Here is a 15,105-nt window from a genome sequence, read left to right on the forward strand (position 1 = left end):
TAGTAGAATGAATCTGAACCATTTAAGATGTAAAGCATTTCATTTCCTCACTTTTAAAATGGGCTTGGTAATAATAATTAATTCTATGGATTTGGGGGAAGAATTAAATTATGTTTATAAAATAACACTATTCCTGGCACACAGTAAGAACTCATTTTATTAGATTTTTTTAGATATCTATAGGTTTTTTTTTTAATGTAGGTATTAGATTTTTTAGATAGTTATAGTATTGCAGCCGTTGAGCAGATCTCCTAGCCTCCATGATCTTCCATTTTTCAACAGTTACATACAACACAGGCTTTTTTTTTTTTTTCTTATCACTTCAGTGTGTTTGACATCTTGCTCAAAAGTGTTCCATACCCGCCCCTTGCCTGTCAGACCAAATCTTCACTTCTTAGGTTTGAATTAAGCCTTTGTATATAGGGTCGCTATGAGTCGAAATTGACTCAACAGCAGTGGGTTTTTTATGGGTTTATTTACCTCTACAACCATATTTATCAACCTTCTTTTCTTGTTAATACATAAAAATGTTCTGGACACTCCATATATATCTGTTGATTTTTTTCCCCCACATAACTTGATCTCTCCCACCTTTATGTCTTTGCTCCTATTGTCCTTTCTATCTGGGCTGCCTTCCCACTTCATGGTTAATTCGCAACTACCAATTTTTTGAAGAACTGTTTTCTGTAATCTTCTAAGAAGTTCTCTATGACCAAAACGAATAAAATAATACATACAGAATAATAAGCATGGGTCTGGATTATAATAGCATTCAAATATGAGGTACAATTATTGTGATCAACTTCATCCACACCATTCCGGTCAATAATCTTTACTCCCTTCATAGTTAAATACTCACAATTCATTTACAAAGTAAAAATTATCCTTTGTCCTTTGTGTGATGTCACCCGGGGGTTATAAAGAGGGACCCATTTCTCAGTGAGTTTTCCAGTCCTGATGGTGCAGTGGTTAAGCGCTTGGCTGCTAACTGAAAGTTTAGCTGTTCAAACCCACCAGTCACTCTGATGCATAAAGATGGGACAGTCTGCTTCCATAAAGATTACAACCTTGGAAACTCTATGGAACAATTCTATTCTGTCCTATAGGGTCACTATGCGTTGGAATCCACTTGACGGCAATGGGTTTTGGCTTTTCCAGCTAGGGCTTTGTTACTCGTATTTCCTTCGTATTATCTTGTTGTTTTAAACATTTAAAACCCTAAGCACCGCACTAAATTGTATGCATCTCAAGGGCCAGGTTAATTGTCTTCTTGACCACTTACTCCCCAGTGCAAGGTTTATTAAGGAAAATAATAGAAGATAAGTTTAGAAAAATAAATTGAGGTCAAATTAGAGAGTTGAATTTAAATCTCAGAAAGTTTGAATTTCATGCTTTAAGCACTTTGAGCTGTTGAAAAACGAAGTAGTCGGATCAGGGCTCTACTTCTGTAAATTAGTCTAAAAGGAACACCAAAGGTGTCTTGAAATGGGAAGTACAATTAGAAAGCCACTGCAGTGATTTCATAAGATGTAATGAGGGCTCAAGTATACTTGGCTTTCAAGATATTTATTCCATTCCTTGACAAGTCAGGCTGAATCTTTCAAAATATCCTTATAAAAGCAAGAACTTTAATTTTTTGTCTTTTTCTCAGAAGTCATGTTTTTTTCAATACTAAGTGAAATAAGGGAGAGACCTCATAAAGAATAGAGAGTTAGATTAGGCAGGGAGTTTAATTATCACAACTTCTGTTTTATCTTTAATTGTGCATAGCCTTTCTGGAATTCCAAGTAGCCTGGTAAATGCGTTTATGACTGGGGGTAGAAGGAACAAATTCAGTTTGTCACATCTAGTAAATATGGCTTTGCAGAAAGAAATATTTGTGAATTTAGGCTGGCAATGAGACTAATACATCATTCTGTGATTTTTTTGAAGAGGGATTGGATTTAGGAACCATGGAATGGTGAAATATAAGCCAACATAAGTTTTATTAAAAAAAGAAGAACTTTGTATCAGTGAAATATAGTAGGTTCTCTTTTTAAATATACTTTGCTTAGTCAAATCTTAAATCAGTTAAAAGGGAAAACAGTTATATATACTAATATACTCTTTTGTCATGTTAAATGAGGAAAGAACACTGAACATTTACCTGAGCAGAAATGTTTTCCCAGTCATAATAAAGCCCTTAATTATAGGCAATTTGAGCATCTGAATTATGGATAGCCTGTACTTAAGAACAGAATGCCATAAATCCTATTATATTTAAAATTTGAATTAAATACAGTGGTTTATAATATCAAGCACAGGTACTACTTTGTGACACCCATGAAACCATTGTGAGGTTCGGAAGAGTTTCTTAAGTGTTTTATATGCATAGAAAGGTAAAATATATGCTATATACTAAGACAGATATTTGACTGATGCTAAATAAGAACTTATGTACCTGTTCTGACTTACCTACAAATTCCACTTAAAGACAGATGTAAAGATGAATCTCATTCGTAACCCAGGGACTGCCTGTAGTTTCACATTTCTTGAGAACCCACTCCCAACTGTAATAACATAATTACAGCTCCAGGTTCTCACTGTCTAATGTGGGAGAAATCCAAGGCAAGTAGTGCATATGAAGAGTCCCTGAGTGGTGCGAACAGTTAACATGTCCAGCTGCTAACCGGAAAGTTGGCAGTTCACGTCCACCCAGAGGTGCCTTGGAAGAAAGACCTCATGATCTGCTTCCAAAAAATCAGCCACTGAAAATTCTATGGAGTACAGTTGTACTCTGACACACATGGGGTCATCATAAGTCAGAACTGACTTGGTGGCAACTAGTTAGTGAATATGGAGCCCTGGTGGTACAGTGGTTATGAGCTACATAAGGTCATAACCTTACAAAAGGTCAGCAGTTCAAATCCACAAGCTGCTCCTTGGAAACCCTATGGGGCAGTTCTACTCTGTCCTATATGGTCACTTTGAGTTGGAATCAACTCGACAGCAACGGGTTTAATGGGTTTTTTAGTGAATATGGGGAGAAAAAAAAATTTATCATCACTTTACATAGAGGAGCCCAGGGGAGGCAATGACTAACTTTCTGAAGATTTAAAAAGACTTCTCTAGGGGGATTGAACAACATTTCTTCCCAGTCTTTTTGTCAAGGCTGGGTTAGACGCACAATCAAGAACCTTGCCTTTTGCTTTCCTTCATCTATAAAACATAATTCACAGTGGAATCTACTGACTGTGGTCTTCATGGGGAAAGGTCATTCTGCTTGAGCACCCTTGGCTGAGCAGGCAGCTTTGGACAGGTGGTTTGAAGATCAGTAAGACAGGAAGGGGACACTCAGCCGCCTGGATCAGCTGAGTCATCTTAGGTGTCAATGGGCCACCATCCGTCAGCCAGATGGTCTTCAAACCACTGTGATACAATTGTGCCTTAGAAACCAACCATGCTTGCTGACCTAGTTTCCCTTCCCATTGCTGACTGGTTGCTGTTTTCTAAGCTTCTGGTGAGTGGGGATATTTTGAAGACTCTACGACATGAGCCATTCCGTTCTCAGGACAAAATCTGCATAGTTCTTTGCTATGCCTCATTTAAACATGAACATTCTTTTATAATGTTTAGCCATCCTAGAAAAGTAAATGCTTAATTGCTAACCTTTCTTAATTCGTATTTCCGTTTTACCTAAGTCTCTTCTCTCTGGATTTTGGCTTTAACCCCTCCTCTATGGAGCTATCTCAGACTAAACCATAACTAAAAACAGAAGAAAAGTGTTAGAAGGGGAGCATGGTACACTTAAAAGGAATATGGACTTTGGAATGAAGCAGACCTAGGATGAATATAAAAGTAACCAGACAAAGCAAGTACATGAGGCACAGATGTTGGATTCCAGGATCTCTCAGTCTCCTTGGGGAGCTCAATTCTGTACGTGTAATTATGATACAAAAGTGACAAATGCTATAAGTGATAAATGTTTGGAGGTTAAGGTAAAATGACAGAAGTTTAAAGGAAAAAGAGATTACCTCCCAGCTAAGGGCCACACAGTGGCTGCAGCAATGGGCTTAAACATAGGAACAATTGTGAGGATGATTCAGGACCAGGCAGCGTTTCATTCTCTTGTACAAAAGGTCTCAATGAGCCGGAACTGACTCAATGGCACCTAACAACAAGAAAAAGGGAAGGATTTATGGAGTAAGGGACACATTTGAGACATGGTGTGGAATTGTAAATTCTGCTTCATTTGTGCCTCCAGTTTCAAGGTTTAAGATGTGGGTGTAGATGTGGAGGGTATTCTTTCTAGTTTTTACTCAAATCTTAAAGAATGCTTAGACTATTTAAAACCTAAAGTGTCTCACTCGTGTTAAAATTTCCAAGTCGAAGCATCAAAGAGTTGTTTTTATATCCATTTCAATATTCATTTGATAAAAATTAAGAAAATCTTAATCTACTACACTCAAATTGCTGAGAAATGGAAAAATAAAGATTTTTATGTTTTTATTTAAATGACAATTTCTGTTCCCCAAGGAAACATATACATAATTAGATGAATGACATCAGCCGACTACTGTCCTGGTGTAAATCTTCTCTCAGGAGGAGACACAGGAGCTAGCCATTTGCCAGGCTCCTGGAGGAGCTACCTGCGGGTTTGTTCTACAAGCTAATGTGCTGAGGTTACAAACGCTGACTGTTTTGAACCTCCAGTTGGGTACCCTAGCTTCTCCAGGGTTCCCTGCAGCTTATAGCACCAAGCTCAGCACGTAATTTGGATGTTAATGTTTTTTCATGGATTGAATACGGATTTTTGAAAAAGTAATTCATTTTTTCAGAATTTTTTCTTTTTATTCCTAGATCTTATCTACTCTCTAAGTAGCTGAAAATCTATATATTTTCAAGCTTTATTTCTTAACTCAGGCATTTTTTTTTGGGGGGGGGTAACTTCTTGATTACCTAAAATTCACTGAAAAAGATTGTGAACCTCTTCTTCCATAAGATTAGTTACCAACACTTAATACTGAAAGGAAGAATTAGAGAGGGACAAGAGCATAGTTGTCAAGAGCATGGCCTTGCCTGTCTTTGAACCCTAGATCTACATTTTCCTGGCTGGGAGTTCTTTAGCAAGTGACCTAAAGTCCATCATTTTTCTCATCCATGAATCAGGATCACAATAGTACATACTCATGTAGAGTTATTATAAGGACTACATGGGACAGTGCGTGAATAAAGAGTGTGCCTCAACAAAAAGCTAAAAATAGTTGACTGCATTTAACTTTTTTTTTTAAGTAATACATACTAATTTTTACTTTTCCCTAATCAAACCATGTAGAAATAATGAATGCAAAACTTTCCATTCCCTAATCTACTCCCTAGGAGTCGTCAATTTTTAAAATTGTTTTGCGTACTTATAGCTATTGTCCCTGCGTGTGTATCTATATCTCTACGTATTCATACTGGATTCACAGTATATATGTTGTTTTGCATCTGGCTTTTTTTTCATCTATGGTAGGTTGTGGATGTCTTTCCTGTCAGTTCTTTCTTTTTGACTGCTGCCTTGTGTCCCACTGGATACAGTTAGCATAATTTACTAAGTATAATTTATTGGTGGACATTTATGTTTTTTGCCTGCTGCTGTTGCAAATGGTGCTGCAATAAATACCCCTTTGCATGCTTGTGCAGTTATATTTGTCATAGATATTCCTAGGATTCTTTAGTATAGAGATAGGCACAATGTAAATTTTGATATGTTTTTGCTTTAATTTTGAAAAGGTTATCTCAATTTACAATTCTCTCAATGCTGTGTAAAAATTCTTGTTTTCCTACAAAATAACCATTACTGAATGTTCTCTTGCCCATTTGATAGACGAAAGAATGCTATCTCTTTGCTTTAATTTCTTAAATTTTGAATGAGGTCGAATGCCTCAAAATCAGAGCTGTTTTCTCTGCACATTATCACACTCGATAGTGTGGCAATCCCTGGATGATGGTGTTTTAAAATAAAAATTCAGATAAGTACAATATAGATACTTTATTACCATCTTTATCCTCCCTTATATATTCCTAGGAACTAAAGAAATCTCTGATTAAACAACTATAACACTTTATATATATTAACTCGATTGAGAAGATATCTAATATGTTTTAGAATTTTAATGGAGCTTATTATTACCAGATGTCTCAATTTTACTAAACATAGTTAAAGGATTCAGCTGTAAAGTAGCATCATCAAGAAAACAAGTACTCGGTTCATCCATTGTTTCAACCAGTATTTGTCAAGCGCTTTCCATGTGCCAGGCACCTTACTAGGTACTTGAGTTTCAGAAATAAACAAGATAAACAAGCAGCTCCTTATCTCAAGCAGTTTAGAATCCTGTGCCTCAGTTTAGAACGTTTTGGTTGGAGGTAACAGAATAGCTGACTCAAGTTGCTGAAATAAGGAAATGTAGTAGCTCACATAGAAGGTGACTCTATTAGTTTCCTAGGGCTGCCGTAATAAAATACTACAAACTGGGTGGCTTTAAACAACCAAAATTTATTGTCTCACAATCCTGTAGGCTACGAGTGCAAATTCAGGGGGTCAGCAGGGCCATGTTCTATCCAGAAGCTATAGGGGAAGATCTTTTTCAGTCTCTCTCAGCTTCTGGTATCTCAAGGCATTTGTTGGCACATAGGTGCATCTCGACATGGCCACCTTTCTTGTGTGTCCCTGTGCCTCTTCTCCTCTCAAATGGGAGTAGGACCCACCCCGCTCCAGTATGAACTTTTGTTAACTGATAACATCTTCAAAGATCCTGTTTTTTAAACAAGGTCACATTCACAGGTAATGGGGGTTAGGACTTCAATGTATCTTTTTGGGGGACACAATTCAATCCATAATGTTGGCTAAAGGTAAGGCTAGACTCCAGGACTGGTTGATTTAGTGGCCCAGTTTTGACATAAAGAACCAGTTCTTTCCACCTTTTTATATTTGTTATGTCGTCTATAGTGTCTGTCAGCTTCATCCTAACTAAGGCTGTTTTCCGCATGGTTGTAGAATGGCTGCCCACGGCCATTTTGCTTCATGCTTTCTTGTTAATTTGGGAGGTATGGAGACTTATGGAGACTTATTGTGTCTCTCTCTTAAGATCAAGGAAGAACTTTTCCAGAAGTCACCCACATACCTGTCTGTGTCTCATTGACCAGACTTGGGTCACGGGTCTATTCCTGATAAGCTCATTTGCAAAAAGAAGGGAATTAACCTTAAGGCAGTCAGGCCGAGAACAGAGAACAGGACTCAGCTTCCTCTACGGCATATCTGTGAGCCAGAAGAATAGGTATCTGAAAAAGAATTGGGCTTCTGTTAGAAGGGAAGAAAACAAAAATGACTTCCAGAGAGGAAACAACAGTGAAACAAGCAACTGTGCTGAAGTATGTGTACAGTTTAGTACAGTATGATTAAAGAATGACATCTTTGCCATTTTCTTTTTTAATGTTCCATAGGATCAGAGTGGCACCGAACCTGTTAGTAGCGAAGAAGATGGCAGTCTCGAAGTTGGTATTAAACAATTGCCTGACAGTGAAAGCTCCAAAATGGTGAGAATTCTGGGTACTTCTCATCCAGTATTCTTTTAAGAGTGTATTATGTATATTTTGTACCACCTTCTATCCCTTGGAAAGGACTATATATTGTGTTTGCTTCTCTGGAAACTTTGATCCCTGAAATAGGGGAAATGATTCCATATAGTGAATAACCCATTCACTTTGAAAAATAGGGTCCTACCTTCATCTTCATACTTGAATTGTGCTGTCTGGGACTAAAGAAGCAATGTCTCTTTTTAAACTGGGTTCCTATACAGCTAGGGCTTGTACAGCCTAACACTTCCAGGGTTAGACTACAGGTTTTGGAAAGAAACATGGGCTCTTTTCTCTGTTTCAAAGGCTTAATCACCTAAGAGGGTTACCGTGATATTATGACAGCATAGTCATTCATTTTACTTTCGGGAGTTTGAGAAATCATTTATCTTAATTCAAATGTTAGAAAATATGTATTGGGACTGGTTGGATCCCATGTCCTAGAAAGTGAACTGGTTCTTTCAGGCTGAAGGGGAAGGGCATTTCAGAAAGAGTAAGTATTATAATCAGCCACTCTTGGAATACCTTTCATGGGACTTGAGACGGCATCAAGAAGAGCGGGACTATTTAGATTACGACCATTGTTCTTGAACAGCATGCCCCAAGGTCACACTGTTCCCTTTCTGAAAGATACACTGCATATTTGCACTAAGGTGGAATGAGTAACATCAGCAAATTTTGAAATTAAAATGCCCACATTTAAAAGTAATATTTACTTGCTCTTTTTGACACTATAGTCCCATAGATAAGCTATGAAAAAGTCTTTGTATCACATATAAAGAAACAGGATTTTGTAAGATTGGATCCTCAACTTCACTCACAGAGGAAGTGATAAAAAGGGTTAGAACACTCCCTTGCTTGCCGGAAGAGTCCGGCAGTACGGAAGAGGCTTGCTTGTAAGCCGCAGGCAAAAGCTATCTATCACCTTCCCTTTGTTTCCAAGGTCAACACCAAATATGGGAGTGCAAGTCTCAAGACAATTGAAGAGCCTCACCTTCAGGACCTGAAGGACTGAGAATAATTTTTAGATATTGTTTCATACTGTATTTCACCAAGAATAAAGGGCTTCCCCAGACCCACTGACATATCTCTCCCCACCTCATTTGCTTCTCCCACCCTCTTTTTTTTTGTATCCTAAATTTTTTTTCTCACTGTTCCCAGTAGAATCTATGCATGGTCTAGTCAAAAGAGGAAAGGTAGTCCTAATTTTGACAACTTTTATAGCATAACTGTAAATAGCCTAGCATAAAGTAGTGGTTAAGAGTATGGTCTTAGGCAAGTTATATGACCTTTCCAAGCTTCAGTTTTCTCATCGGAAGAATGAGAATAATAAGGATGTTATGAGGAAGCAAATGGTGTACAAAGTGTAAGTCACATACCAAAGTGTAAGGCAAATAGCACGTTCTTAGTAAATTCATCCATTAATCCAACAAATACTTCCTGAGTGCCATTATTTTCTAGGAACTGGAAATACAACAGTGAATAAAACATGCACAGCTCCCTGCCCTCACGGGAACTCATTGAAAGGAGTGGCCAAGGTGGGGCGAGATAAAGAATACATATGCAATGCACTAGGATGAATCATATGAAATTGTCATTTTTGTAGGTAAAAATTTCATATGGTTCAACCTAATATGTGTTGTTATAAAGTATTAATAACTGTTATCATTGCTAATCATTGATTATTTCTATTATAAGACTGGTATGCATTCCTCTGCTTGCTACACCATACTAGGATTGTTGCCTGATATATCCTGTCAGAGAACAGCATGTGATCAGTATGGACCTTGACTCTTTTTACCCTTAGTTTATGTCAAGACAGATGGAAACAGTAAACTCCAACCCTCTAGAAATTTCTTGGTTGTTCCCTGTGAGGGCAGATGTCTTATCAGGCATTGTGCTGGGCCCTACAGGAGTCACCAGAAGGAAAACAGCCCTTGCTCTTAAGTCTGTTATCGGTGAGGATAATAGACTTAGTGTCTGGAAAAGCGTACTGGCTGTATTAGCATGAGAGAACGAAAAACTAAACATTATAGGAGTTCAAAGGAAGAAGGAGTCCCATCCCATTCAGGGATTAGGGAAGGTGCCTTAAAAGACATGGCCTTTAAGGTGAACCTTGAAAGATGAGCAGGCAAACGACTGCTAAGGTTGGCATAAGTAGGAGAGGGTTTACCAGGTGAGTCAAACAATGTGGATTATGGAGTAATGAGTAGGCATTGAGCCTTTGTAGGGCAACAGTGGGCAATCAGATTTCAACAATAGAATCACAAAACTGAAGGGACTACATGCTATGCATAATAATTTACTCATCCTTTTATTCTCAGTGCCAAAAATATAGTAGTTGCTCAATAAACATCCATTACTAGCTAGATGGATGCAAGTATTATAAGGTGCTACCTATGAGAAACTATACTCCAAAGAGCTATTTAAATTACTTATCTAAGATTACTTGTCATTACAAGGCCTTTGATCTAGGCATACTCCAGTTCTATTTCCACTATTGAGTTATTGTTGGCTTTGGTCCATATCTCAGTAGTCCCCAGATACACAGTTAAGGAGTTTATAATAACTTCAGTAGGTATTAGATGTCGCAAAAATATTTTTAAAGGGAAAACAAATTGTTTTTAGACAACGGATCAGATGGTGGTTTGTGAAGCATAAATTTCAATTGTGAGAGACTGGAGGTAGGGAAGTGTCTGGAATCTATTTCCAAAATCTAGGTGAGAGCCTGTAAGGACTGTTTTAAAGTCTTTTGAAAGAAACTTAAAAAAAAAACTTTCAGAACTTTACAATTTGCAAAACAAGGTCTTACCTATTATCTCATTAGCTTAATTATTTTTGAATATCTCAATTTTTTCTAAAATGGAATTTAGTTGGTTTGTGATCTCATTTGATCCCCCACAATAACCCTGTGTAAAGAGTAGAATAGGATTTATTTATCCTAGATTCTTTTTTTTTTTTTTTTTAGATTCATAGATAAGGTCTCAATCTGCTTATTGAAAGATGACAAAACTGAAAATGGGGAGAGCTAGGACTCACTCTAAAGCGTCCTTCACTCCCTGGTATCTTGCTGACATAAAAGATCGTGAATCCTAAAAGCAATTTTAATCTTTTGGATATAAGCTATGTTTTTTATAATGTTGGGAACATCTCTGTTAATATAATGTGCACTTTTGAGACAGTGGAGCCCTGATGCCACAGTGGTTATGAACCAACCAAAAGGTCTGCAGTTCAAATCCACCAGGTGCTCCTTGGAAACCCTGTGGGCCAGTTCTGCTCTGTCCATTCAGTCACTATAGGGTCAGAATCAACTCGACAGTGACGGGTTCGGTTTTTGAGGCAGAAATAACTAAATCGTTATATAGATCTTCAAACAGGTGTTTCATAAAATGAAGGAAACAGCTCTCATGTGCCATGCACTAAGCTAGCCATTTTCATACTGGTTATCTTCTTTAACCCAGTAGTGTACATATTCACACTGCTTGTAAAGACCTAAGACTAAGAGCCTCTTCCTAAGACCCCACAGCTGGTAGGTAGTAGCGTGGCTGGGACTTGAACTCTGTCCTTTTTACCTCTAAACCCTTCCCCCCTTTTTTTTGTAGTTCACAAAGCAGCCTTTTTTTTTTTTTTTTTTTTAGAATATGTGATCTGGTCATTCAAAGAAATATTAATTGATTCTCCCTTGTGTGTCAGGCACAATGCTATGTGCAGGGGATTCAGTGATGAGCAAAACTGTGAGGGCTTCTTAAAGGGAAAGTGCTCACATCTGTTTGCTGTCTTTAGAAGCTCAGTAGTTAGGTGGGAAGGGATGAGAGAAGGGAAGGAAAAGACACAGACTGTTTTCTTCTCATAAATGTGCTAACTTGTGCCCTTGCCACTGCCTTGGACTCTCTAACACCATCTGATTCCATAATTTTCTGCTTTTATGTTAAAACCAATTTGGTTTCTTTTGTTCTAATCTGTCTCCTTTTCCATTCAATGTTATAGGTAATTATAGTAAAATAATTAAAAAACAACTAGTTTACAACAAAATAATAAAAAGACAAATAACCCAATTAAAAAATGGGCAAAGATTTTCAATAGACATTTCGCCAAATAAGGTATGCAAATGGCAATAAGCTTATGAAAAGATGCTCAACATCGTTAACCGTAAGAGTAATGCAAACTAACCCACAGTGAGATACCACTTCTTCATATTCACTAGGATGGCTATAGCCAAAAAGGCGTGCAATAACGAATATTGGCAAGGATGCAGAGGAATTGCAGCCCTCATGCATTGCTTTTGGGAATGTAAAATGGTAGAGCTGCTTTGGAAAACAGCTTTGCAATTCCTCAAAATGTAAAACGTAGAGTTACCAGATGACCCAAAAATTCCTCTTCTAGATACATACCCAAAACCAAAAAAAAAAAAAAAAAAAACTGTTGCTGTAGAGTCTATTCCTACTCATAGTGACCCTGTAAGACATGGTAAAACTGCTCCATAGGGTTTCCAAGGCTGTAATATTTATGAAAGCAGACTGACACTCCTTTCTCCTGCAATATATATCTAAAAGAAATGAAAACATATGCCCACACAAAAATTAGTACACAAATGTTGATAGCAGCAGTCTTCACAATAGTCAAAAAGTAGAAACGACCCAAGCATCTATCTACTGATGCATAAACTAAATGTGTTATATGTATATATACATTAGAACATTATTCAGCCATAAAAAATGATAAAGTTTTGAAACATGTTACAAGAATAAGCCCTAAAAACATTATCCTAAGTGAAAGATTAGGAACAAAAGACTGAATCTATTTATGTGAAAGTCCAGAATAGGCAAATCTATAGAGATAGAAAGTAGACTAGTCATTGCCTAAAGTTGGGGGTAGGGCTGGGAGGGGAATGAGCATTGACTGCTAATGAGTGGGATTACTGTGTAACTCAATGAATATACTAAAATCACTGAATTCACTTTAAATGGGTATATTTTATGACATGTTATTTGTATCTTAATAAGAAAAACAGGAGGAAGAGGAAAGAGGAGAAGAAAGAATACAGATAATCCACTAACTGAAATCACATCAGAAATACTAAGAAACCATCCAGATTGGAAATTCTGTGAATTCTGTTAAAGAACTATAATATGATTTTAGGCACAGAATTCTTAGTGTATAGTCTGTCCACCTTTTACAATATTTTGCAAGTGTTCAATAATCTGCACTCTAGTAGGGAAGACTCAGTTTCTTTGCCCCTCAAAAGTAAAGCCTGAATTTATCTTATAAATTCTTGCATTCTCCTCCTTACTTAGCTAGATACTGAGAAGATACTACTGGACATAAATAGACACAGCCTCTCGAGTTGCTTACAGTCTTCATGGGAGAGACCTTATTCAAATAATGTCACAAATAGAGTGAAATCTCCACTCTGATGAAAGCTTAGAGTTAGAGGTGCCTGGTGGTGACAGTACATATAACAGGGGGATTTGACCTTGTTAGCTGAGGACTGTCCTGAGGACAACTGAACTGATATCTGAAGGAGAAGCTGGTACTAACTAGCCATGGGGGAAAAAAACAAAGTTGGGTTGTAGGCAACCTTGGCGTGGCAGGGAGCCTGGCAAACAGAAAGTACTGGAAGTCCCTGGTTGCCAGAACTGGTGCCATGGAAACGAAGCTGGAGCAGTCCATGTTAAGGACCATGAGCAGTGGTAAGCCATGGAGGGATTTGGGAGGTAATGCAATTAGATTAACTTTCCAAGAATTTGCTGTAGCTGCAGTGTGGTGATCAGACTGGACAGTTGGATGCTGATGGACTAGTTAGGAATCCATTGCAGCAATGGTGGTCAGCAAGAGATGATAGCAACAATTTATGTTCTCATATTTTGTCTTGTTAAACATCATATAAAATAAACATGCTTGGCTCTTCAGCGAGGTGTAATGTATGTGTTTACCAAGTAATTTCCATAGAGAGTCACAAGTATAATAATTTACTTCTCTTGCCCCCAGTATGGCGTCCCTCAGTGGTGCAAACAGTTAAGTGCTTGTCTGCTAACTGAAAGGTTGAATGTTGGAGTTCGTGCTGAGGATTCTCAGAAGAAAGGCTTAGAGATCTACTTGAAAACTCTGCGGTGCACATCTCTGCTCAGACACACATGGGGTCGCCAAGAGTGGGAATCAACTCCATGGCAACTGTTTTTTGTTGTTGTTGTTTTGGCCCCCATTATGCACATTTTTGCTTTTTGTGTTTTCTAAAGCTCTTCTCTGTATGCAGGCTTAGAGCTATTTAAAAGGCAGTTGTTAAACCATCCAAGTCTTCAGAACAAGATTCTTTTCAGAGTGTGGCCAGCAGCCCATGATAACTCTACTAGAAAATACCCAGGAAAGATGTACCCAGCATTCTTTTTCTGTTTTGTAAAACTGCTTAGCAACAATACAGTCCAAATGTCAAGTGATATTTGTCATTGCAGACCTAGTTAATATACAGCAGCCTCAGTAACGTTTTCGGTTTTTCAAACATTTTAAAAAATGTTTAGATTTTTCAAACTGTTAGTGGTTTTTGTCTTTACTCTTTGTCTTTCATTGTGAAATAATTTCTGACCTGTGGGGCAAAAATAGAAACATGAGAGTATTGTTTCAGCTCGAGGTGGCATTCAACCTGCGGATTCTTTGTGGAGATTTTAGAATTTATAAGGTAGTACGATGCCTGGGGAAGCAGGAGTTGTTCCTGAATTAACTTGCCTCTAACCTAAATGCTGTGACATGGAAATTCACACTGCACCTGACAGAGCTTTTTACCATTTCAGAGCCCCTACCAGCTAGAATACCAACATTTAAGAAGCACTCTTTACTTTCTACCTTGATGTGCTTGGTCCACATAAAATTTCAAACTTAATGAAAAATCAGTATCAAATGTATAAATAAGATTGGTGTCTCCAAATGGCCTGATAGTACTTGCCGCCTTAGATGAAAAAGCCTGTCAGATACAAATCATGGGCTCTGAAGTCTGAACAGACTTAGATCCCACCTCTGCCACTCACTTTCTCTCCCCTTGGAAAAGTGACTTATCCTATCCCTGTCTATGTTTCTTCATCTGAAAATGGGAACGGAGGGGGATAATACCCACCTCCTCGTGGTGAAGATCGAGTATAATTTTATATGTAAAAATGTTAGGACAGTGACTGGCTTGCAGTAACCAAACCAATTGCGGCTGAGTTGATTCTCACTCATTATGACCCCATGTGTGGTAGAGTAGAACTGTATTCCATAGAGTTTTCAGTGGCTGATTTTTTTTTTTTTTAATTTTATTGTGCTTTAAGTGAAAGTTTACAAATCAAGTCAATCTCTCATACAAAATTTATATACACCTTGCTATATACTCCCAATTACTCTCTCCCTAATGAGACAGCACAGTCCTTCCCTTCACTCTCTCTTTTCGTGTCAATTCCGCCAGCTTCTGACCGTCTCTGCCCTCTCATCTCCCCTCCAGACAGGAGCTACCCACATAGTCTCATGTGTCTACTTGATCCA

At 37.9% G+C, this 15,105-nt stretch overlaps 1 protein-coding gene across 2 annotated transcripts in view; it reads left to right on the forward strand.

Moving 5' to 3' along the window:
• The window catches only part of PATJ (PATJ crumbs cell polarity complex component), a 415,355-nt gene that overhangs the window by 310,331 nt on the left and 89,919 nt on the right, over positions 1–15,105 (forward strand). For both annotated transcript variants that reach the window (XM_010591221.3, XM_010591223.3), the window contains exon 31: positions 7,465–7,557. In XM_010591221.3, the coding sequence (XP_010589523.1) occupies positions 7,465–7,557 (93 nt within the window). The remainder of the gene's footprint in view (positions 1–7,464; positions 7,558–15,105) is intronic.

This window comes from Loxodonta africana, chromosome 3, assembly GCF_030014295.1.
Source record: "Loxodonta africana isolate mLoxAfr1 chromosome 3, mLoxAfr1.hap2, whole genome shotgun sequence".
NCBI lineage: Eukaryota > Metazoa > Chordata > Mammalia > Proboscidea > Elephantidae > Loxodonta > Loxodonta africana.